This window comes from Lolium rigidum, chromosome 1, assembly GCF_022539505.1.
Source record: "Lolium rigidum isolate FL_2022 chromosome 1, APGP_CSIRO_Lrig_0.1, whole genome shotgun sequence".
Classification (NCBI taxonomy): Eukaryota; Viridiplantae; Streptophyta; class Magnoliopsida; order Poales; family Poaceae; genus Lolium; species Lolium rigidum.
Window position 1 is genome coordinate 297,340,287 of NC_061508.1, and position 26,338 is coordinate 297,366,624.

General features: G+C 44.4%; 1 protein-coding gene across 4 annotated transcripts; it reads right to left on the minus strand.

The window, feature by feature from the left end:
* Positions 1-14,996: 14,996 nt before the first annotated feature.
* On the minus strand, positions 14,997-19,211 carry LOC124696579 (protein RGF1 INDUCIBLE TRANSCRIPTION FACTOR 1-like). 4 transcript variants are annotated; one of them, XM_047229290.1, is made up of 5 exons: positions 19,005-19,211; positions 18,779-18,827; positions 18,424-18,648; positions 18,118-18,333; positions 14,997-15,719 (listed from the first exon to the last, which is right to left on the minus strand). In XM_047229290.1, the coding sequence occupies exons 2-5, from the start codon at positions 18,779-18,781 to the stop codon at positions 15,438-15,440; spliced, it is 726 nt and encodes a 241-aa protein (XP_047085246.1). In that variant the 5' UTR covers positions 18,782-18,827; positions 19,005-19,211; the 3' UTR covers positions 14,997-15,437. The 4 variants fall into 4 exon arrangements, with proteins under 4 accessions (XP_047085246.1, XP_047085258.1, XP_047085253.1 ...); XM_047229302.1 differs by having other exon boundaries at positions 18,424-18,659; XM_047229297.1 differs by lacking the exon at positions 19,005-19,211 and having other exon boundaries at positions 18,779-18,990.
* Between the last annotated feature and the right edge of the window lie 7,127 nt (positions 19,212-26,338).

Here is a 26,338-nt window from a genome sequence, read left to right on the forward strand (position 1 = left end):
GGTGCTTCGCGTCTCTATTGGCCCAAGTGGTGTTGTTCCCGGTAGCGACGGAGATGGCCGCGACTAGAGGAGAGTCACCGGCGGTGAAGCTCAAGGTCTTAGATCGCGTTCTCACGAAAGTTTGTAGAGTGCCGTGTGTAATTCTTTTGGGCCTTATTGCAATTTCTATTTTCTTTCAGATCCTTTTCGTAAAAATGTACCCACCGTCTACTTAATGCAGAATCGGGTCCTTTGTGACCTTACTCAGTTAAAAAAATATAGTCACTATAGCAGATTATCCAAACCAGAGATATTTATCTATATTTATCAACTTTTTCCCGATTCTCTTACTCGTCAAACACCACGGGATCAAAACTGGTCAAGAAAAAATAAACAACAAGAAGAAAAGAACTTATCGATGAATCTTATACTTTCGTCACTCGGCATCCTCTTCGATTTTTTCGATAAAGGAGCAAAGCTCCAGCCTCTGCATCAATAGATGCACACGGCTTGGTGCCTCTGCATCAATAGATGCATCAATAGATGCCTCGGCATCCTCTTCGATGGTGCCCAACGGCGTGGGCGCCCTCTTAGCCAGCTCTGCCACGGCCAACCTCTTACCATTTCTCGTCGGTGTACCTATACCTGTCAAAGAGTCCTCCCCGAGAGTCCTCTCGTTCAGTTTCTCATTTACTTCGCTGTCGAGGACATCGCCGAGCCCTATCTCGGCGTGCACCGGCGCGACTCGTGACTTCCTGACGCCGCGAGATGGCCTCGCCCTCGCCGTCGCCAGCGCCTGGCTAGCGCGCACTGCCATGGCTGCCATGTCAACGCTCGACAGTGGCCGCCGGAGCAGGACCACGGGGAGCACGAAGTATATCTGGCCGGGAAGGAGCAGCTCGCCGCCGCCGAGCGCCGGTGCGTCCTCATCGAAGTAGAGCGCGTCGGAGCTGCACACGAAGTACCGGCGTCCCGCATTGTCGCCGAGAACATCGGAGACGCTAACTGGGGTGGAGGCGGGGAACTCCTTCAGCGAGCCGTCGGCGGCGATGACGTGGGCTGCCGACGACTGCTGCTGAGGCGAGACGCTGCTCCGGTGACTGTGAGAAAGGCCTGATCCCATCAACAGTTTGTGTATACGAATGAATGTATTGGTGTTTGGTGACGAGCAGACTGAAAAAGATGGCTTTAGAGCATCTCCAACAGCCGCGCTAAATTTTGGCGCTGTAAAAGCACTTTGGAGCGCGCTCTATACGTGTTTCGCGCGCGAGGCCATATTCTCCTTCGGCAGAAGCTCTAAATTTTGGAGCTGTAAAACTGAGTAGTTGTTTCTGCGCGAGATTTGTACAACGCGCTCTATCCGGCACCCTAAATATAGTGCACCAGATAGCGCTTTTACAGCGCGCTCTACTTTACAGCAACGGTTACAGCATCTGTTGGAGCTACAATTTTCGCCGCTCGCGCGCTAAACTAGTCGCTTTTTTGGATACAGCGCTGGATACAGCGCCTGTTGGAGATGCTCTTATAGGCAATTCACCGAACGTGGAGGAGGGACAAGACAAGGTTGAATTTCGAAACGAATTGAATTACATAGTTTGACATTTCGCTCCCTTTGCTTTGTTTTATTGTGAACTTGTTACTCGGGAGTACTCGTTTCTCTCTTTTCAACCCAAACAGTCTGTATTTCCTGTCATTCATGTTTGCATTAAGTCCGTACTTTGAAAATTATGAGTATACTATTTCATTCACCTGGGATCACAATATATTTTCACCAAACCCTTTTTTATTTTACAAAGTACTACGATTGGAGGTAGAGTTTCCCATTGTTTCCAAATTCCTTTAGATTTCACTCCGCAAGGCCCAAGTTACCACCACTATATACACCTCTTAGTGAGCCATTTCACGAGATAAGTTGAATATGCGAAAATCATGTCGTTGTGTAAACTCTTCCCACTATAGTAAATTTTGTTTACTGCCCCCCGTAGTTTTTTACCCTTCTCTTTGGAGATGTTTTTCACGCTAAAATCCTTGTGTTGTTGCATTTTGGTCTGATCTATATTCTTTATTGTTTGTCATGTTAATAAAACCCATAACTACTCCACGTCATTAACATTCAACTAAAAATCACCGCAACTCGGATATGATAATACAGATAATCTAAATGGACGATTTCAAGTGTGTATTGGTTGGTATGTCAATCGTCAGAACTACTTTTGACCAAGTAGTTGATTAGATTAAAAGCTAAAATTTTATTCCCCTAGGGAGACCATTCATGATATTATGGAATTCTCTCGTGTTTCCTAGAAAGATTGAATTTTCAACAAAATTTCAAAAGTTAGTTCTTCATTAAATGATGGTGAAATTGCTCTAGCATTTTAGTAGTATTTCACATGAATAATTTTTTTTGAGGCAAATCAGTGGGTTTCCCCACTGTGTATATTTATAAAATTTTCCAAAGTTTATATGTATAACAAAAAGGAAAAGAAAGCATATTGCTAGAGCTAAGCAATAGCTATCTAACTAACTAGAAGGCCCTAAGCCCAAAAGGAAGAAGAAAAAAAGAACAAACTTATCTGGGATTATCAAAATCTCTCAACCCAATATTGAAGTTTCTTCGACATCTGTACAGACTTGGTGAGTACTTTTGAAGATGAAATCATTTCGAGTAGTCCAGATGGCCCAAGTAGTCAACATGATCAAATCCATAAAAAATGGAACATTGAGGGAAAGCTTCAGGCTGGCAATAAAACTTTGAATATCTAGCTGTTGGGGAGGAGTCCACTGAGGTATTTCCAACACATCTGGGCAAAAGGGCATTGGAAGAATATATGATTTCTGGTTTCTAAGTCATCTTGTCCACACATTATACAGGAGCAATTATCCATGAAGAAATTCTTCCTTTGCAACATAGCTCTAGTATTTAGACGATTATGAATCAGCAACCAAAAGAACACCTGATGTTTCTGCTGACAATAACCTTTCCACATCCATTTAAGGGCTTGAATAGTACCACCCAAATCCATGAGGGACTTATAAACTATGGATATTTTGGTGGCAACAGAATTCCCAAAAACTGTCCAAGTATCAACATCATCAGTTGGCTCCAGATTCAATAACATAGCCTGAAAAAGCTGAATTGCAGCAAAGCCTCTTCGGATAAAGGAAGGTGAAAAAGATCAGCCATATCATGAGCAAGCAGGGCCTGTATAATGGAGATGTCTTCATCTTTACAGAAGGAGAAGAGGTGTTGACATAGGCATCCCAAATGGGCCTGCCTAATATAGTACCCGGGGTTTATTGAAGGCCCACTACCCGAAGAATAAGAAGACTCGAGAGCCCAAGATGTATTTAAGGAAAAGATAGAGTTGTAATAGGAAGTGTTATTTGTAATTTGGCGGGATGAGTTAGAAACCGTCCCGGACTCTGTAATCCTTGTATAGCACGAATCCCTCGGCTCCACCTATATAAAGGGGGGGTCGAGGGACGAGAAGATCATCGAATCATTGTCTACAAACCTTAGTTTTCATATTCGTCGAGTACTTTTCGGCTGAAACCTTCGAGATCTACTTGCCCTCTACTTCTAACTAAACCCTAGCCTACAATCCATAGGCATTGACAAGTTAATCCCTTGTCAATTGGCGCCGTCCGTGGGAATTAGAGGCGTAAGGATCCGATCTCGATGGCACGTTCAAGATCTTCGACATCGTCAACCGGAAGCAACACTATGGATCGAGGTAAACGGATCGCTATCGTTTCCGCCTTCATCGGTGACTTCCACCTCGACCGTTCTATCAGATCGGTGTCGCCAACCTTCGTCCGGTCGAGAGTCCGTCGACTGTCAGCAACCAGAGCAACAGTATTTTCAACGGCTACCTTCATGTTCTCATGGCGCAGCTTCAGCCCAAGATCTTCTGATGTATTGAACATCTTGGCGAGGTCAAGGAAAGTCGAAGGTTCCTCTTTCTTCGGAAAGAAGTAGGAGAACAACGCCGACAAAGCTCCACTGGCATTGGCCACGCCTTCACGAATTTCGCGTCCATGGGACTCTAGAAGAGAAAGTGCGTCAAGAAGAGGGTCATTGACAGGCTTTTCCAGGTCAAAATCTTGGTTGGTTTGGGCTGCCACACAAGAAAGAACTTTAGTCAAAAACCAAGAAACAAGAAGTACAAACAAAATAGAAGGGACAAGTGATATTACTCAGTGTACGTCGACTTTGCGAATTCAGACGCTTGATGATCCCTTGTTCTCGTGCAACCTCGTGCAGATTTTTGCTCGTGCAAGGCAGATTCAACGATCTTTGAGCCTTTGCTGCAATTCTTCGACACTAGCAGCCTTTGCTTTGGCATCATCGGCTTCAGCTCTGGCTTCGCTAGCAGCAAGCTCAGCTTTCTTGCGAGCCGTTTCACTTTTCTCAAGATTCCGAGAAAGTATCTCGGCACGTTGGTTAGCTTCCGCAAGTTTTTCCGTTGAGAAAGGAAAAGGAAGAGAAGAAAGATCAAAAATAGCGACAAGCAGCAGCAGTAAAAAACCAAGGAAAAACAAAGCAAGTATAAAAGTCGTCACCTTCGGCTCGCTGGCATACTCGCGGTACCCAATAAATTGGGACCCAATGCGGATAAGATCCTTGATCATAGGCTGTCAAAGAAGAAGGAAAGAAGGGGAAAAATTTCGGCATTACACAAAGTAAAGGTCCACAAAAGCAAAATAGAGGAAATATAGATCTCGATAAACTTACATCATCCAAGAGCTGCGAGGAAGAACTGCCCAATTGAGGAGGAGGCTCAACGATCATTTCAACCCTTGCCCTTTTTGGCGAAGGGACAAGGGGGCTCGATGGTGGAGTAGTAGTGACGACGTTTTGTTGGGGAGGCGATGTTTCATCTCCTTCAACTAACGTGTCCGAAACAAGCACGCACGTGACGTGCTGGTCCGAGGAGCTACGTCAGTAACTGGTACTTCTTCCTCATCACTAGTAAAAAAAATCGACAGGACAAAAAGCAAGACAGAGTTAAATCTTTCGAGTACATCAAAAAGAGGAGGAGAGATAAAATTGACTTACGAGCTGATGAGGGACTCAAAATAAGGATCATAAGCTGCCTTCGGATCGAAGGAACAACTTCTTCAACCTTAGAAATGCCGTAATCCTCGACTTCAGTCCTTTTCCTTTTGTTCTTCGGAGAAACAAGCAGGAGGAAGGGATTCAGTCGATTCACTAGCTTCAGACTCAACCTCTCTCTCATGAGAAGCCGCAGATTTGTGAGAACCCGCGACTTCACTTTCAGTGACAGAAGAGCCTTGAGTATCGTCGGCAACGACGGTCATTTCTTCGACTTCTCCACCCCCAGGAAGAGGAGGAAGGGAAGTTATACTAGGATGGTCCCGAAAAAATAGGAAACCAAAGAAAACATAAAGAGATGACAATACAATGAGATGCAGGAAAAAAAGGGTGCAACAAGATAAAAACGCGGAAAGATAAAATACCTTGGGGAGTGGATTGGTGGAGCTGTATGGTTCCACGCGACAAGAAGAAGGAACTGGATCTTTGCCCAGGCGAGAAAGTCTTCGAACCAACTTCTCCAAGTCCTTGGTGGAAAGGTTACCGGAGATTCCGTTGGCGTCATTTTCACCAGAGTACGTCCAAAGGGGATTTTTGCGAGCCTGAAGAGGCTGCACCCTAATCCTAAGGAAGTAAGCAGTGATTTGAACACCAGATAGCTCCTCGCCTCGAGTATTTTGAAGCTGGCGAATGCGAGACATGAGCGCCTCTGTCGCCTTTTTCTCTTCCTCAGAAGCTTCGGCATCCCAAGAGCGACGGCGCTGAATTTTGGCACTCCCGTCGAAGGGAATTATGTTGTGCTCAACGGAGTTGGCGCTTTCTTCGTGAATGTAAAGCCACTTCTTGCGCCATCCTTGGACAGAATCAGGAAACTTGACGTCGAAATAATCGACATCAGTACGAATACAGATGACAACGCCACCTATGTTATAAGTGACGTTGTGGGAGCCATTGCGGCGGAGGCAGAAGATGCGTTTCCATAGAGCCCAATTGGGAGCGACTCCAAGAAAGCATTCGCAAAGGGTGATAAAAATAGAAATGTGAAGGATGGAATTGGGGGTCGATGATGCAGCTTGAATCCCATAGACAAAGAGAAGACCGCGGAGGAAATCATGGATTGGGGTAGAGAGGCCGCGGATAAGATGATCAACGAAACTAACCCGATACTCCATTGGAGGCTTGGGATAGCTTTCTTCACCGGGAAAGCGGATGGCGCCTTCCTTCTTCATCGAGCCAAGCCTTTTCATCAGAGTTGGTGTCTTGGTTGGAGATCTTGGATCTCTCCCACTCAAGATCTTCAGCGGCCATCGCGGACTCTGGAGTGTTGTGGCGGGTCAAACGCGCACGCGGCGGCATCCACGGCAGCGGATTGAGCAATGTATGCGAGAGCGGGAAATCGACGAAGATTGGGCGCAGAGGAAGATTTGCGAAGAGGAACAGGTGAGCGGCGCAAGCGAGGGGAGAACGGAGGTTGAAGACAGGTTTATATAAGAATTGGGTGAAGCAAGTGTACCGTTGGATGAGGAAATCGTGTGGTGAGAATTGATCTTCTAGTTACAAGGGCAAAAAGTATTTTTACTCGGGGTAGGCGTTACCGTACGTGCACCAGAAAAGCGGAGGACGTGTGTCCCCCACTTGCACGACGTGTCAACATGGTGGGAACGATGGACCCACAAAGCAGAAAAATATCGACCATTGATAGAGTTGAAGAAAATTTGACAAGGGAAAATATGTCGACAAGAGAAAGGAGAATGGCGACAGGATAAGTTATTTGAATGTATCGGGAGCCTTTGGTCGAAACAAGTTTTTGCCCAAATGCTCGGGGGCTACTTCGAAAAAAGAAAAATTTCGACAATGGCAAATATAGAAAATGTTGAGCCTACAGTCAAGCACAAGTTCTTGGCTGTAGCCTCGGGGGCTACTCCCATCAGGAGCGCTGTTCGCGCACCCGACAAAAAAAAAAAAAAAAAAAATATAGAAGAAAAAGAAAGAGAGAAGAAGAAGGAGGAAAGAATATCAGGAGATAATGGCAATATAGCGACAAGATAGACTAAAATGTTGAGCCTACAACCAAGCACAAGTTCTTGGCTGTAGCCTCGGGGCTACTCCCATCGGGAACGCTGTTCGCGTACCCGATGAAATTAACAAAGGAAAAATAGAACAAGTAAGAGAGTATATTTCGAGTTATCATTAACTCTCCATATACTCCCATCGGGAGAGCAATATAAGTCATATTTGACTCGATAAAATGTGCCATTCCAACAGCCGGAAAAGCACTCGACAATATATTCTCAGAACGCCGAAGTTGCGATCAATTTCTCGAATGCCGCAAAATTGCGAAGGTAAGACCCCGGACCTATTCTGCCGGGCGTGGCATCGCCGAAGACCGCGCTCTGCTACTTTTATCCGTATCAACGTATACGAAGAAAAATCCTAACCGACGCGTTAGGTACTCGATAAATTTGACTCGGGACTCGACAGAATGGTAAGACCTTAAGCGGCGCCCGTCGAAGTTTACACCAGTATCCCGAAATCATGTCCAGGGACGTGATTTTGAAGTAGGTTTTTGCGGATTGCCACTAGAGCAGTTAACTAGTACCCGATCCGTCGGATGAACTAGCCCCAACTACCAATATCCCCGTACAATATAGAATTTTATGAGAAAAAGTATGAAAGTTAGAGCTTTCGAGTAAAAATAAACAGTAGAGATTTTCCCCGACTCTATGATTCAAGCAAAATCTCGGGGCTACCGACATAGGCATCCCAAATGGGCCTCGCCTAATATAGTACCCGGGGTTTATTGAAGGCCCACTACCCGAAGAATAAGAAGACTCGAGAGCCCAAGATGTATTTAAGGAAAAGATAGAGTTGTAATAGGAAGTGTTATTTGTAATTTGGCGGGATGAGTTAGAAACCGTCCCGGACTCGTAATCCTTGTATAGCACGAATCCCTCGGCTCCACCTATATAAAGGGGGGTCGAGGGACGAGAAGATCATCGAATCATTGTCTACAAACCTTAGTTTTCATATTCGTCGAGTACTTTTCGGCTGAAACCTTCGAGATCTACTTGCCCTCTACTTCTAACTAAACCCTAGCCTACAATCCATAGGCATTGACAAGTTAATCCCTTGTCAGGTGTGGCCATGTTTCTTTCAAGCTCTGAGTAGCCCACTTATCCTTCCACGAAAGAATGGAGATTCCTTGGATGAAATCACATTCAGCTAAATTTTTAAAAGTTGGGAGCATTTTCAAGCAATCTCTCCCCCAAAAAGAGACTTCTCTAGTTCTAGCTGGAGGGAGGCAGTTGGAATAATATAATTTCCAAGACAATTTTACCCAAGGCAGATCAGCTCTGCTGTAGAATTTATGAAGGTGTTTCATAAGTATCATTCTGGACTGAAAGATTAAGCACTCCCAACCCTCCTTGATCTTTTGGCCGACAAACCAAGTCCCATGCAGCAAGGGGAGGTGCCTTTTTCTGCAAATCTTTGTCTCTCCACAGGCAATGTCTTCTATACTTATCAACTTCTTCAATCACCCATTTGTAAACCTTTAGGGAACAAAGATAAAACATAGGCAGGGATGAAAGAACTGAGTTAACCATCCTTAACATTATTTATGATTCTTTTATTATTATTATTCTAGATTATTCACAAAATTCTAACCAAAATTGATCTAACATTCCTTGAATCGCTAATACACACTTGAAACTCGTCTACTTGGATTAGATGCAATGACCTGTTTGAATTATGGGGGTATTTCAGTAGATGTTAAATAAGGGGTGGTTATGAGATTCAATTACCACGTGTATTTTTTTGTAACTTACCGGCAGACCTACAGGTTATGTAACGGAGGGAGTAGTATTTTATTTTGAGGTGAGCTTAACCTGCAAATCCTTTTTAATTCCAAGTCAACCAGGTGAATTTGCATTTAGGAATTCTAAGTCAAACCACGCTGAAAACATCATAGATGATCACACAGCCTCTTCCCCAAGAAAGGAAAAAAAAAATGCATGTGTTTGCAAAAAGACGATATCCTCAGGGACTGCGTGGCAAAGTCCATGACCTAGGCTAATTAATATAGTAGAGCTAGAGCCCGCGCAAGCTTAACGAGGACGGCACGTGTGCGCTGACTCGGATGACCAGGCGGACCGAGCGCAAGTTGTTTTGGATATGCATCGTACTAGCTTGTCGTATATCTATATGTATACGTAGAGCATACTTGTAATTTGTGCGACTAATGCTCCGCGTAATCACCGTTTCGTTCGCCGCGTGGATGACTCACGGGCTGAAACCTCTCTCGTCGCCCTCCGCCGCACGCCAACCCTGTCGCCGGCCGTTTCTGCCCGTTCTCTGGGTGCGCCCCGAGCTGCGGCACTGCACCGGTGCCCTTTCCGGGAATCCCCCACTCGTTTCTCCTGTTTGGCGACGGAATCCAGTGGTGGCTGACCTGCACCGCATTTCGGAGGCCTCACGAGTAGAGATAGCCTTTTGCGCGTCCCAGCTACCAGTATAGCGTGATAGCGTCCGGTCGATGAGATCACTGTGCTTGTAAACTAGCTGCTTGCCGCTCAAAATGGGCATAGAATAAGCGCGCGGAAAGCACGAGCCATGCAGCCAAGGGCGTGGTTGTAGCCTGCAGCAATTTTGGCGGTCCTGTGGCCGGAGTTCAAAACGATCTTTTGGGTCAATTATGGACTTTGTTTGGCAGCAAGTCAATTATGGTCAATTATGAACCTCTCCCGCACCCTACCCTCCGCCGCCGCCGGTAGCGCTGCCTGGGCAAAGTCCCTCGGGGCGTGGCGGCGGCGGGGGCCCTTCCTCGTCGACGCGTGGAGAACGGCGGCCAGATCCCACCTCCTCGATGCATGGCGGAGCAGGCGCGCTTGGGATGGGCGACGACGGCGGCGGCCCTCCTCCCGTCGGCTGTCCCATGGCGGACCGACCGGCGCGGTTGGCATGGGCGGCGCTGCGGTCTCCCTCCTCTCGTCAGCTTCCCGCAGCACTCCAGCAGGGGCTGGTGGTGGGTGGCGGCCAGGCCCTTGGTCTGCGCCATGCCAACCACCCCCACCTCTCGTCGGTGCGTGGAGGCGATCTCGGGCATCTTCCGCGACACGAGGGCGCCCGGGGCAACAGCCTTGGGTTCGACGGAGGAGGTGGCCTCTTCTTCGCCGGAGAGGGTCGGCCTGCGGTTGGTGGTGGTGGATTTTTGATCTATCACCGCCATCCGGCGATGAGATGGAGGTGCATGGAAGCCGGCGAAGGTGTCACCGGTGGAGGGTTGGGTTGGCCAGCCCGGGATGGTCGCCGACGTGGGGGTCTGATCTGAATAAAGGTGGCGGTCCTAGGGCCTCTCTTGCGTGAAGAGGAGGACCTACCGGAGGCCTGGACTCGTGATCTGGCCGGAGGGTTGAGTTCCGGAAGGCTCCGCCGGCGAATGTAACAGTGCTTTGCCTGGAGTTTGCTGGATCGGAGGTATTCGGTCGTGCGCACCCATGCGTTTATTCCGACCGTTTGGTTCCGGAGGGAGCGGCGCGAAGCTCTTTTTCTGTGTTGACATCAAGTGACTATGGATCCATGATGAAAGTCGGAAGAAGAGAATTTCATGAAGGCCGGAGGGGAGGACTAGCTAAGGGAGGTTCAAGTCTCCGCGTTGTTGAGGGACTTGCTTGGTGTCCGGGCTTCACAGCAGCGGTATGAAAGTGGGGGCGACAACACAGGTGAAGCGCAGAGTTCTACCTTTCAGGGTGAAAACCCAAAGTCTGGCCTTAACTGGTTGTGCCTGGCAGTGACTTTGGTGGAGGCATTGTTTTGAGAGTGGGGACTATCTTCAGGGTGAAAACCTAAGATCTTTGATCGGACGATGACGGTGTTTGAGCACTGTTCCCTTCTTGGAGGCGTCGTTTTTTGGAGAGTCTGTAATTCAGGTGTTGTCATGGCGGTGGATGTATTGCTGTTGTTAGGTCCGAGATACTGTAGCGGGACTTTTGTTTCTTAGTTTTCTTTTCCTTTTTTTGGCTGTGTGCATCCGTAGTGCCATTAGGGTGGTGCGTTGTTGCAGAGGCTAGGTTAATTGGTATCTCTTGATATTAATATATTCCCTTTATCGAAAAAAAGCAAGTACAATATTTTTATCATCATCGTCGTTGTAACAACATCACGATCTAACATTAGTACATTGCACAAGTTGCACAACCACTAATTTAATACACAAGAGGTGAATCTGCAAAGCTAAAAGTTCAAGATAAACAAGACATGGCACATGGCGGCGACAGATTTCATGAACCTCCATACTATATAAGCACATATCAATCCTACCAATGCTACATTCGGACCCTACCAACCCTAGATCACAGATGAACAAACACTACAAATAGAAACCTGTAAAACAAAGAATTTGCGGCAACTGCTCAACACCCTAATACGTGTGTGGCTATCTCATATATGTAGAGGTGCACAGTGTGTACAATACGGGAGGGGGGGGGGGGTGGGTGGGTGCCACTTACCTGCTCAGCGACCCGACAATGGAACTCGAAAGGGCGGGAGGAGGAGGGGTGGAGGATTTGGAATCGGGCGGTGAGAGTGGAGGGTAGAAATATGGGAGCAATCTCGACGTGAGGTGACGGAATCCCTCTACCCCATTTCCCTTATCCGTTTTCACTGCAGTGCAAAGCGTGTTCCCACCAACTCCATGGTAGGATGAGCTCGTGCATGCAAATATGTATTTCTGCATCGGCGGAGCATGAGACAAGCGTGACTCTCGGGAAATAACCGATTCAGCATCTCCTAGCGGGCCTGGCTGGATGCTTTGAGAACTTTATGGGACACAACGTGGTGGGAGTCCAGGCATCCAATCATCCCTATTCCTGCTCAATCGGTCCTAGCTGGGTAGCATGCAGACAACCAAACATGCCCGAGGATATTTCTTGATGTACAACAAACTCTAAAATTACCAAAATAGTTCAAAGACATTAATGTTATATGTGGTTCTAGCACAATATAAGTAGAATGTAAAAGCATACGGACAATGAATTCTTTAATGATATATAGAACTCGTAGACGGAGGTGAAGCTCCTTTTTTTTTGAAAAGATCATTATTAATTCTATCGATCAAGTATTTTGAATATCTCTCGCTCGATGTGGCCTATCATCAAGTCATGAACCACATGTACATGATTTGTCTTTCAAATATAAAGACAATATCTAGGGTCTTCAGTTCTCCAAGTGTGAATAATAAATATGTCAAAGTCATCTTTTGTATGATCATGCGTCCTATAATAAGATCCAAGATAAATCCCTCTAAGACCAGATATAATATCCACATTGAACCTAAAAAATTAGTCTCATTAAAGTGATGGTCAAAATCGATGGGAATAGAAAAAAAAGGACAAAATCAATCGTCGGCCGCCTCTCATCTCTCGCTCGTCGGCGGCATCGGAGGGCGAAGCAGAGAGATGTGCTTCTCATGCGCCCGAGTCCCGACCAATTGTTCCACGTTTATGTCCCGTTCGTTTCCACAGATCCAAGCATGAATGAGCAAACTGAAATCTCAAAATTCAGTCTCCTGTCGATCTCCTCCTCCGACTCCGAAACTGATCAGTTCCCGCGATTCCTCCGCGTGGTTCCTACGCCAGTTTGTAAAACCCAATTCAATTCATTGTCTCGATCCGGTGTCAAAAATAAAATAAAAGCCCAAGGCAAGCTTGGTTCCGCAACATGCTGATACACAGCAGACCGGCGCCTCCTCTCTGACGTAATTAACTTGTTAAGCCGGCCGATCCGTTATATCTATCGAAGATGTTATCGTCGTCCACGCCGGCTACGAGCGGGAGACAGCGACCTGAACGGCTGCCAAGGGCGACGGCTCCTGCCGGGAACCACACCTTTCTGGAGGCCGGCCATGGTCGCTGCGTTGCCTTCAGAGTTTCTTGACAGGAAGTGTAACGTGTAACCTGTCGATGAGGGCGGTGACTTTTCGATCTGGATTTTGGAACCGTTAATTGCCAGTTGGGTTCGTTGGTGGGCGGTGGTTATGTTGGTTGCTTCCTCGCACACAACGAAGCGAAAAGAAAAAAAAAAATCTAGCAGTACATTTCTCAATTAACTACTTGTCACTTCACTAACAGAATAATTTGTCTGCTGCCAAGAAGACTAAACACACAACACTACAATTACTAGTGTCCCGGAGTCAAACTAGAATGATGTGGACCAAGACCGAAATCCGTGATTTTCACTAAATTCGTGTTGAATCACACAGACAAGTGCGTAAATATGATCACCGAGATTTGAACGCCCACTGGAAGGGTCATACCCCACGAACAGCGGAGCTGCAAAGAAAGGGGAGAGGATACCTAACTATTTTGACAATATACATGGACATGGTCTGATGGGACATAATGCCTAATGGATGAGAAACATGGAATAATGTTGCATTGATCTAAAAAAAAGGACAGATGGACATAACCGAACTTGTACATGTACAATATCAACACTCGCCATGAAATACGGAGTATCATTTTAGGGGAAAAAAAGAAACAGCTAGCATAGGCATACTTTTTTTTAGAACTACAGCGGAGGTATTCTAAAGGCCACAAAATACTTCAGTAGATTGGACAGCCAATGGACTGGGCTTTACCTAGACTGGGTGAGCCATGGCCCAGTTGTACAACGACATAGCTCTGCCACTATACCCAACAACTCTAGCCAAGCTTAAAAATGCTAAAAAAAAAAGCTAAGTTCAAAAAAGAAAAACCAACAACAACTCTAAGGTGTCTCTCTTTTGTTATAATAGAAGTTAATGGAGTCATTGCATATGTTTTATAGGTTACCTGCATTTTTCTACTTTAGGGACTAACACAAATCAAGTGTGTATATGAGAAGTGTGAGTACCAAGAGGAGTAAGGTTGTCAACTCAAACACAAGTATACCATGGATTACTAAGAATTTTATTTGTCTATACTTTTAGTGTGGAAACCACATTGATCCAAGATTTAACCTCTGCGAGGCATAAGATAAATTGGAAGTGTCCATTGAAGTTGTTTTTTTGCAGGGACATTTAACACAAAAAAAAAGGAGTGAAATCAGTCTTTTACCTCTTATTAGCTGTGAATTCTGACATATAACATCACATAGTGAAGATTCCATCAGAAACTCCAAACCTGGTTTTACCTCATTTAGTATTTTTTTTGTTCTGTTAAATAGGTCTGAAATGTTACTTAGCAGGGAAAAAGTCGGAAAGTGTCTTTTGGTCCTGAGTTCCACTTATCCCTTCATTCAAAACAAATCACAAACCAAATTTATATGTTTCACAAAAAATCTGATTTTTTCTTGACATAGTCAATGATGTATCCTACATGCATGGAATGTCAAATTCTTCGTATTGTAGGCTACACAAAAATGACAACTTATAAAATTCGTGGATTTGAAAAATATGCACACTCAGATCCACACTTTTATCATTTTAGTGTAGCTCTGAATACGAAGTATGTGAAATTGATATTTTGCATGTTTGTGGAATAGATCATTGGCTACATCTATTTTCTAGTTTTTATGAAACTTGTAAAATCTTATTTTCGATTTTTAAAGATGAACCTGGTAGCCAAAAATCTCCACTTGGAGAAAGTGAACTTCAATGAAAAGAAAGTTCTAGGCAGGGTGAACTATCCTAAAATTCAGAACTTCTGAAGCAAACAACATGCAGTACAGTCGGAGAAGAAAGTTACAAATATTAGAGTCAGGATATTACTCGACAATATCTGCATAGTCGAGGCGCGAAACATTCAATATAAGTTAGTTATACAAACACATTCTTGAGGCATAAGTCATTTTCTTTCTTTCCCCAGTAACAATATACACTGTCAATACAAATTATTTTCTTGCATGCAGATTGAAACTAGAAATTAACTACACACCGCAACGCTAATAAACACATTGGGTGGGGCCAGACAGCCAAACCAAGTACTACAACCGAGACAAATACATGATGATTATTACTTTTCACATATCAATCTCGAGTTCTCGACCTTACTCGAACTAAGAACCCTACCTATGCTTCTAGTCTGTGTTGCATGACCCCTTTCTTCTTCACCTTATTTTTTCTACATGGAAGTGGCCATCACCCAAGGCCATGGCCTTGGCCTGATGCGATTCGGCAACCTTTGTCAATATATCCGTATTTACACACATACATCACCTACATTATTGTGCATGTATGTATTTATCTATATATATACAAGTATATATATACCATGCTAGCTAATATCTAGCTAGTGACTTACTAACTGGATCACTTCACCACTCAGGCCCGACTGACGCATCACACATTGTATCACTACTTACTAGTAGTGGTACGTTCATCACTTTGGGTGGATGTGGAGCGAAGACTGAATGGTTTCACTGGAGTCTAACCGTAAAATGGGGCACGGTGGGGGATACCCTTCCTCCTGGACGGCCGGCACCGGTTCGGCGGTGTCGTTGGCGTCATCGGCCCATTGTTGGACTTGCTACCCTCGTCATCGGACCACCGGATCCCCCTGTCAAACCGGCCAAGCTCGAACCCAGCCCTCCGGAGCTTCCTGGGGCTAAATGAGTCATCGTCAGAGCCATAGCCGTCACCTCCGGAGTCCTGGCCACGCTTAGGCCGAATGGCAAATGTAAGCGTCGGGTCCCACTGCATCCCCCCGAGCTGAAAATCACATCAGACGCCAGGAACAAGCACACATCAGTGAAATGACTACAAGTAAAATCGTGTCACTTATTAATGTAGTCCAAATGTACACGACAGAGTTTTGAATTTTCCATGGCCACAAGCGTAGCTTTCAAAGGAAACCGTGAACTGAGCTGACGAAGACGTCTGAAAAAACTTCATGATGCTGCGCATTGTTATCCATCTGTCGTCGTTGCACTTGATGAAACCCTGAAGGGTACATCATCCTGTTGTCTCATTGACACCTATCAGCTTTTCTATAATTTATAGAGTTTGCAAATGTAGTAGTTCCCTTACCTGCCTATGGTGACTCCCTCAAAGTTAGACGGGAAAAATTAAGATCCGTAGCAATTACAATGAGATGAACTTCACTAAGCATGGTCTATATGGAATGCATGTTTCAACGGAGAGAATTTTGCATGGATTTCACAACACAAAGTGATCAGACAGTAGGCAATCGGAACTCCCTCCCTAGTTACAAGAAAAGTGTGGCAACTTCCTAAGAAAGATGCTGCTATATCTACCCGGACATACATGAACAGTATCTGATCCAAAGAGGTATCAATCTTTTCTCACATTCCCTAGTTATGGAAATCTTGCAAATTAAGGACCCCCAAATTTGCAACAAACACTATGCATGTCCATGGCTAAATATAACCAAGCCAGACAAGCAAATGACGATTGCATGATTCGGTAGAACATCACCTCGGAGAAGTCAACTTTATCTGGATAACGCATAGCCCTCTTTTCTGAGAGGAAAGGGGCCAGGTTTAACTGGATAAATAATGCATTCATCTCTGAAAGAGCAAACAAAAGCAAGTCTATTATGGCTGAAAGATCCCGAGCTGATGTCTCAACTCTACCTACTCCCTGAAAGCAGCGTCCACCTAGAGTAATACCTTAGCCCCAACTCCTACGGCCGGGCAATGCTCATATACTAATGCTCATTGAAAGTGCAATCTAATGGGTACAGTTTAGCTTACAACTTACAGTAAAGTTTTTTTTTTTATCTCTGGCTCGTTGCATGTAGGTAAGGAAACATTGTTTTAAAATAATGGAATAGAACTCCTCTGGACTTTTGCATATATATAGTGTGATGCACACAGCTTGATAGATAACCAGACATGGCTAAAACTGAACAGGCAGTCTCAGGTTATGTTTTAGTGAACCAAACATTATATCCCTTTTCTGACTATATATCACCCATGCATGCATGACCTCTATTTACAGCAGAACAGATCGATGGAAATGGACGCGCACCATGCATAGAACAAGAGAAAGATAAGGAGACCCATTTTTAGGCGAATTTAACGGCAAAGCGCTCCAAAGTTCAAAAGTGCAATAACCGGAAAGGAATGAATGTCGATCACAAGTGTGCAGTGCAAGATTAGAGGAAATTAAAGAAAGACCGAATAATTAGCCTTGCCGTGCAAGCTTAATTTGGAGGCTGGGGCAGTTATACTGAACCTGAAGACGTGTCGTTCACAGCGCATGACTGGCTATGCTTGGAGTAGAGAGCAGAGACTAGAGAGGGTCTGAATTTCTCCATCAAGCTCTTTTAATAGTTCCAGGAAAGAACAAAAAGTGTTTGAGGTAGTTGGTTGGTGCGAATGTGGCCCATGCTAATCCCAGAATTAAGTCGCTTTGGTACAGATATATGTAGCTAGGTCCCTGTTCGCCAAGGACATCCATCAGAGTTTACTCTATATCCTCTACAAAGCAAAACTCCTATTCTTGCACACGCACATCCCACTGAATCATCAACCCAAGAGTTTCCCTGACAGTGTTAGGCTGCATTCCGTGTGGTTGCATTGCACTATGTATGGTGTTTGTTTATGCAGTGCAAGTTAGTTAGTGCCTGCCGGCCAATGCAGTTAGCAAGCGGTGGCCAATCCAGGTAGATGGAAAGCACGCACACCAATCGATTCTCTGAAGAATGTTAAGTTATTCGCGAGTTGCTGCTGCCACAAATTCCTCTCTCCACTGACAAACGCCGCTTTCCGCAATAGGATACGGCTGCTTTCTTCTCCCTCCTCGCGTGGCGTGGAGCCGTGGACACTGGACACACGCGTGCGCGCGAGCGGCGTCACCGCCTCTGCACCGCACATCCATGGCCAGATGCCCATAGGAGAAGAACACTGCATTGCATTGCACTCAGGTGGTCGCTGATCCCACATCAACCATGCCCCAGACAAAATCCAGAGAGAGAGAGAAGAGAGCTCGATCGGGTCGTAAAGAATTGTTTTCAGAGAGAGAAACAAAGAGGGGAAGTATTAGCTAGCAGCTAGCTATTTGGACTTGGAACTAGCTCGCAAGAAACAAGAAGATATGAGGAAGAAGATAGACATGAGGAGGAAGATAGTCAACCAGTCAGTACCTTGCATCCGAGGGAGCAGAAGCGGAAGGAGTCCGGCAGGCTCCGGCAGCAAATCTCGCAGGTGTTGGTGACGCCCTTGCCCGGCCTGGCCTGCGGCCTGCCGTTGAGGAAGACGATCTTGGCGCTGTTGATCACGTACGTCTGCACGTGCGCGATGTCGATCAGCTTCCCCACCTCCGACACCCGGATCACGTTGTGGTACGACGACCTCCGTATCTGCACCACCGCGCCGCGCCGCGCCGCCGGTCAGAAAGCCGCACGGCTTATATTACAGACAGATTGACTGGATGGGATTCAGCAGTGTACCTGGACGACGTGGTGGTCCCGGTGCCCCGGCACGCAGTAGGAGCAGAGCGCGCCGGCGGCGTCGGCGCAGTCGAGGCAGAAGAGGTTGCACTCGTTCTTGCTCAGGTCCGGGTGCGCGGGGCACGGCACGAAGAAGCTCGTGCCCAGCAGCGGCCGCAGCCACGGCGGGCCAAGGTCCTCCTCCGACCGCACCATCGCGCCGGGGCTCTGCACGCTCACCATCACCTGCACCGCATCTCCATGAACAAGCACGCGATCCAATTAACTAATGCAATCATCCAAGAACAAAATGCAACTCTGCACTACATAGCTACAAACTAAGTTACAGATTAGTCTTGCAAGAAGAGAACTATACCATGCTACAATCTTCTTCCAGGGTCGACGCCTTCGGATTGCGCGAGCAGCTAAACAAAGAAGATGAAAGAATCAATCTTGCTAGTCTCTGATTAAAGTAAACAGGACGGGAGATGAATGCAGGAGCAGGGCGGAGATTAAAGTAAACACGGTGTGATGTGATGTGATGTCCGGAGACCGAGGGGCCCCGGACCGATACTAACAGCACCAACGAAATCGATCGTTACCTGCTCGGCGGGCAGAGCTAGCTGAGGAAGACGACTCGGATCGATCGGTAGCCTGGAGATGACGGCGGACGGAGGGAGACGAGGTTTGAGGAGGGGATTCAATCCGCTTTGCTCGGGCCTTCTGGAAATCCAAGAAACTTAGCCGGGTATCGTGTGATCGTGTATATCACAGGAAAGGGAAAAAAACCTATGTGTGTATATGTATGTATATGTTGTTTATATGGACAGATATATATCGATGCTTCGCTTTCCCTCTTCTCCTTGACAACGAAAGAAAGAAAAAACGAAATGGAACGGTGGAAGCCGATGTAAGGCGGTTTGGTTTGCATCCATCGATCGGCCGGAGACGTGTCGACGGCTCTTTCCTGCGATGGCTAAAGCTCCCAAAAAGATATCGTCTTTTCTGCTCCCGCGCCCATCCTTTGACGTAATTGCCCTATTCTCCACCGGTTAGGTTCCATGAATGACATATTCTCCCCTCAGATATTCATAGACAAGATCGGGTGCACTTTACTAGTGCCACCATTAAGCGTACGATATGATTGTCACACAATAATGTTTGCTTTTATTTAAAAACACAATGATATTTTGCTTTCATATGGAAAAAAGAAAGTGGATGGAGTCTAGTACATCTAGAAACTGCACGAGGGTTCATTTTGTAATATAAGGATTTTGCGAGATGCGAGAGGCGAAAGGGAGATGGCATGGAGGATATGGCGGAGAAAAAGAAGAGGGAAACGGATTCCCACGCTCAGCAATATGGGTCGTCCGATGGGGACTCTACTTTCTGGAAGATGGACACCATGTCTGATAAGGACTTTGATGCTTGATGACGATGGTGTGTGATTTTTTTCTATTTTTTGCCATCTTCTTACCGTTTGTTTGCATTTTGTGTCCAATTGATTTATGTGATCCCTCTGAATTTATTACCGCAACAAAACCAATCGGGCATCTTGAGCGCCAAGTCATGGTCAAGTTGGATGGATGGTGCCTATGGCTATTTCTAGTAACCACTCAACAATTGTACATGCATAATCATGCTTCATATAGCCTATATCCTTCAAGTATTATGGTCCTCTCATATTCGATATGTTAACTTTAAGCTACTGCGGTAGACACGGCCATGCCCATTCGAAACAAAGCAATTGATTTTGTTATCTCGCAATTGTAAATATATTTTGTTACTCTGGCTATTCCCCTTATATACATTTAGATATTTATTTATCTTGCTTAGGACATACACATCATTATTAACTTTTCACGTCTCTTCGCTGACATGTGTTCTGCTCTATGTATGTAAAAGTAGTTGATACAAAAATACTCTCACATGGCGTGATACCTTTTTTACTATTATATCAAATCATCTTTCATAGGTCAGTACTTGATGGAATATTTTTTATTTCTCTGCAACAAGAAGTCATGTATTTATTTTTGTATTTGCTCTATTGTGTTTGTAAAATCCCTCCCGAATTATTACCATAACCATAACAATCGGGCATCTTGAGCACCAAGTCATGGTCAAGTTGGGTGGATGATGCTGATGGCTATTTCTCGCAAGCACTCAATATTTGTACACGCATAATAGTACTTGACAAAACCCTGTCCTTCAAGAAAGAAAGGGCTATACATGACCACATACTCTTACCTTGGATATGTTAACAGTAATCTAGTTCATTGCCTCAAAATGAAGAAACTAATTTTGCTATACATTTTCTCGCCGTGACAATTTTCCATGAGATATAGTTTTCCTTGGGACATACGCATATTCATTAATTTCTCATATTTCTTAGCACATTTGCACTCTACGTACATTAAGAGAGTGGATAGGCAGACACTCATATGACTTTCTTTTTGATGAAACTCATATGACTTAATTACACATATATGCCTAGAATTGCCGTGGGACACTTATTAAACATTATATTAAACTTCTTTTAGTGGAAAATAATTGATGCCAAATTTTTCGATTCGCCTACAACAAGAGTGACGTACGGTTGTATTTCCATTGTTTGGAAGGATTGTCGTCATATTTGCATTATCGATACCATTAGGTTGCAAAATTCAAGATTATTGGCAAGTAAAGAGTTAGGCTCTAGTGGTTAGGTTCCTTGTGGTTGAACCATCCCACCCAGGTTCAAGTCCTAGACTTGGCATGGTAAGTCATCTTCAATGACCTCATGATAATTTAGCAAGATATCTAGAAATAAAATATATAAATAGATTTATGTTTTACCAGAAAATAGTCATCCTCGGTTATAAAATATCATGGCGCGGTAAAGTTATTTGTAGAATCATGAGAAAGAAAATAACACCTTTTGTAATGAAATAAGCATGGACAGTTCAACAACAAGCTTGTGCACAAAGCATTACACAATCTTACAAGATGTGTTAATTTGGACTTTGCTGAAGTTCAGCTACTCATCCTTCGAACAAACCAAAGAAAGACCCCAATCTAGTTTGGAGCCCACAAGTTTCACATCGATCATTCAATTTTTTGGAGGTTTCATAGGAAGAAAAAATCCATGGTTCAAATTACTAGCATGAAAAGTTACAAAGATGAATGGATTTACTAATTTGCACCATCTTCATGCATTAATAAAAATCGCATATTATCAAAAGTAGAGGGATAACCGGAAATGGTCAACCAGCGCACGCGCCGAGTGTGCACCTAGCGATAAAAGAAATATTTTCCACACACACAGTGGGAATCTCTAACTCTCCATTTGTTCCGAGAGAAGAGATATTAAGGGCAAAAAGAATCTCTACTGTATATGACACGTGAGGCCAAAACTGGAAAAATATACCATGTAACCTGTCCCTTCCTTAACCATTTATCCTGAGTGGCTGAGTGATGATCGATGCTCCATTTCCTCTCCTTTTTCTTTTTCTTCGCTTTTGTTCTCCCCATCCGCCTCTGACCTATACTGGACTAGCTTGGACGTCACGAAGATAGACAGCGATCATCTTCGGTTTGTTCTGTTGCTGGCAATTCTCGATCCCTCGGCGGCGTGGAATAATTGATCCGTCTTTTTCTTGACGAAGAAGAGCGTACTCGTCTTTTCAATGCCTAACTTGTCCGTCGCAGAACCGTTCAGCCAGAAGCCACAAAACTCTCAAAACGCTATCACATGAAAGAAAGCTGCGCTGGTTATGCATCCGTTTACCCCTTGTTTGCAGCCTTGCACACCCTGGAAAAACTTCTACACACGCGTGAGGGAAAAGGCCAAGATACTCTTTGTAGGCATTTAATTTAATGATATGTATCGTGAAAAATCACAGTGCAAAATTCTTCATATTTCGGGCCACAAAAATGACAAAATCCGACAAATGTTGGAGTTTTGAAAATGTGTATTGTTCACTATTCTCATATCCCCACATTTTCATTTTTATGGACCCTAGAATACATAGTAATATTTTGCATTGAGATTTTTCATGCTTATAGTATGTTTATATCATTAAATACCTGCAGATTTTTTAGGTTATTAAATTTTTTGAAATGTGATTTTTGAACTTTTCAAAAAGAGCTGCATGGAGCTCATCTTCTGTTTGAGTTCCCGAAACAAGAGCCATTTCATTTTCCTTGCAAGAATATACAATTGGAGGAGATAAACTCCTACAATATGTTAAAATGAAACCCCGCAAAAAATATATGTTAAAATGAAACTCTAGCACAACATATAATCGTATCCAAAAGATAAAAGCAACCCCAACACGGTTGTGTATGTCTGGCCGATGTTCCAAATAAACTCTAATAGTTTTTCCCTGATTGTTTCACCAAGATAGAGGTTCAGGTCTACATCATTGATCTCACACATGACACTGAGTCTCGTAGAAAAGGACCAATATACTAAACTACTACTACTTCCTTCTTGATAAGAACGAGTGTTTTTTTTTTGCGCCCTGTGTGGCCCGCACTTCCCACACAAGCATGACTAAATCAAATGGAAGTACATTTCACTTCACACAAAGTATATGTCACTTTTCTTTTCGAATTTCTTTGTGCACAATTTAACAAAAAAAGAATGATATAATTTAATTTCATATCCTTTTTGACAGTTTGAACTGTTATATTAACAATTTAACCTTCGTTTTGCCCCTTGGTGTCATCTTGCGGTGGCGATGGAGAAACCGGGAAAGGAAAGAGATCGCATCCCCTCACATCACATGTCACCCGTCCGGATAACACAAAGGCAACTTTTTTTTTCCAGATAAGCCTAATCATGATAGTTATTACAAATATATAATTTCCAACGGCAAACCTAGTTTGTAACCACCTGCATGCGCCCTTGGAAAAAAAACCTAGATTCCTCTTAAGCATGCTCCGACCTCTCTTGTTTTTTGGAGGCTCGTAAAGGTGGCCATGGAATGGGCCTCTCCTCCATTGTGCCAACTTATTAGTTTTCCTCATGATTTAATTGCAATGAGATACATATGTCATCTCCATCCTTAAATCGTTGCTCTAAATTTGGGACCGAGTCCCCACGACAACGAAGTACCACGTCGTCTCATACTCTCATGCATTTGTTCTACTCGCTAGAGTGGAAACTCTTGGTCTGATCTTCACTATCTGGCATGGCCAGTGTCGACGTACACACAGCATCTCCTGCCCAAAGGTGTTATCTTGGAGCAAAGATGTCCCTCGGTGACTACACTTGGTTTTGACTTCACTAGGTTAATATAGCTTCAGTCTTCAGTGTCAATGTTTTTTTGCTTTTAATTTTCTTGTCATACTATTGTACTCGCTAAGTTGGTCACATTTTGATTGCCTTTTTTCTTTCATTTCATTGCAATCCACTTTAGTCGCGAAAACTTAAAATGGAGCTCGGCCGAGAATAAACTTTTAAAAAATCCAGAAACTATGTTTTTACACATCAAATTATTCTGAAAATATATACAAGTGCATATAGATGTTTAGTATGTGCGTTTAAAGTTTCATAAAATTATCTTTACATGTGTGACATATAGAAAAAAAGTTAAATGTGAAGACTAAAATCGAGTTTTTTTTGCATGTTCAGAGCCATGTCTTATATGATTTATGCATATCCCACACATAATAGGAGTGGCGGAGTTCTGTTGTGGGTAAACTAGGATGTGCCCCACCCAGCTCGACCCAAAACACAAAAAAGATAGAAAAAATGGCCCACGAAAGAATGGAAAAGGTATCTTTTTCTGCTATGCCACCCAAAACACTGAAAAGATAGGCGATTTTTTTTAATAATACTTTTTTCCCATTAATTCTACAAATAATACTCGATTTTATTTTGTTTCAAAAATAATACACCGTCGGGTTAGGGGAACCCGATTAGTACTAATCGGGTTAGAGAAACCCAATTAGTACTAGTCAGGTAGAGGAACCGGACTGCCCCCTAGGCTGCATGTGCCTCCATGCATGTGCTTGATGCTAATCGGGTTTGTATTTCCCGATTAGTACTAATCGGGTTTCCCGAACCCGATTAGTACTAATCGGGAAACACTAACCTGACGGTGTATTATTTTTGAAAAAGTTTAAAATCGAGTATTATTTATAAAATTAACGAAAAAATATATTATTAGAAAAATCGCAAGAGATAGAGTACTGTCGGGAGAAATGAACACCTTGAGCTTGTCATCGCAGAGATGACAACGCCGCGACATCGAGAGAGATGTGTGACACATAGGTTTTGCCCTGGCTATTTTTTGTATTCTTGAAACCCAGGTTCACAAGACACACTCGGAATCTTTAGATCACACTTTAGGTTATGATAATGCATATGTAGTTAGTAGTGATGTAGGAGTGGTGGCATGTATGTTTTTTTGGAATAGTTCATAAAATTTTAATGTTACCAAGTACTCATGTTATCATATCGATATGATTATTGATGAAGGGAATGATCCTTGGAGATTTACATGTTGGTATGGTGAAGCTCAGAGAATATAGATGCATAAAACATGGGAGATGATGACCACATCAGAGCTGATTCTGATCTTCCGTGGCTTTGTACCAGGGATTTGAATGATATCCTTTGAAGAGAAGAGCACATATGAGTGTTTGTGATAGGTATGAAAACAAGATGAGAGGTTTTAGAGAGGCTGGATTATGTGATATTAGCTACATTGGGCTTGATTGGACCTTCCAGAAAAAGGTAAGCAGTGGATGAGAGGTTTTAGAGAGCGAGTGAGGATGCAGGGCGACTTGGCGACGAGGCTGAAAGCACAAAGAGATGCGGAGAAGGGCAGGGCAGGGTCCCGGGCTAGGTCGGGACGTGGGTCAAAAGGTTGAGACTAACCGAGAAACCGCCATATCGTAGTCAGCCAAAACGGGTGATGCCTGTCATATCGATTAGTCTGGGAGCCAACCACACGACGCCACGCCCCGATCAACCACAGGCCACCAAAACACTCGAATCTTATAGCTCTTTAGAGATTCATCCATTGCTCCTAACATAATAAACTACTTTAGGTATTTATGTTTCCCATTCGAAAACAGGAGTCAAAATAAACTTGGTTATGCGTAACCCTCAAGTAAAATATCATGTTGTGCTTAGTTTTTTTTTCGAAATAGGGAAAATCACCCCATCCCAGCTTCTGCATCCAAGAGATGCACACGGTTTCTTTTATTAGTTATTCACAACATCTTACAAGAGCAATACAAAAGATCAAACTCGAAGCCACCTCGCTAAATCTACAGAGAGATGAAGGGGGGTGACAAAACACCAACTCACATCATCCAAACAACCAAATGATTTTCCAAGCCGCCCAATAGCAGGTGAGAAGCACATCCAGATAAGCATACTCTGAGCGTACGCCAACACACACGCCACAGAAATAGCTACCGCCGTCTTCCTCGCCCCATCTTCAAGAGGGATCACCGCATTGACCTTGCCAGAACTGTCGTCGATGTCACCATGACGCCAGATAGCTCCACCATCCTGCACGTGTCCAGCAGTCCGAGCCCGTCTTCGATACCCTGCAGCTCCACGCCGCCGAGAATCATCAACGTCAACATGGTAGATGAACACCACTCCACCAAGATCCACCTCCATCCAGCCGCTGCTCCAAAAATAATGCCCCAATAGGTAGAACAACGCAGGAAGCGCCGTCATCATCCGATCCGGGAGACCCGGATCTAGGGTTTCCCCCGGAGCAGCATGAGTGAGTACCCGCAGACTGCTACGACGATGCCTTTAAGAAGGAAGCGACGCTTAACACTACCATCGCCCGTCAATCATGGCACGGTTTTCACCGATAGCCGGAAGTCCCCAACTCGGCAAGAGCAAGTGGAGAGGTCAGCAAAGATGATGCCTTCGCAAGGGAACGACGTCAATATCCTTTCAAAAAGAAAAGGAACGACGCCA

Coding starts and splice junctions, on each gene's coding strand:
- LOC124696579 (XM_047229290.1), bottom strand. Junction 18,334..18,423: donor GGGACCACCACGTCGTCCAG/GTACACTGCTGA, acceptor GCGGTGGTGCAG/ATACGGAGGTCGTCGTACCA. Junction 15,720..18,117: donor TCTGCTCCCTCGGATGCAAG/GTACTGACTGGT, acceptor TGTGATTTTCAG/CTCGGGGGGATGCAGTGGGA.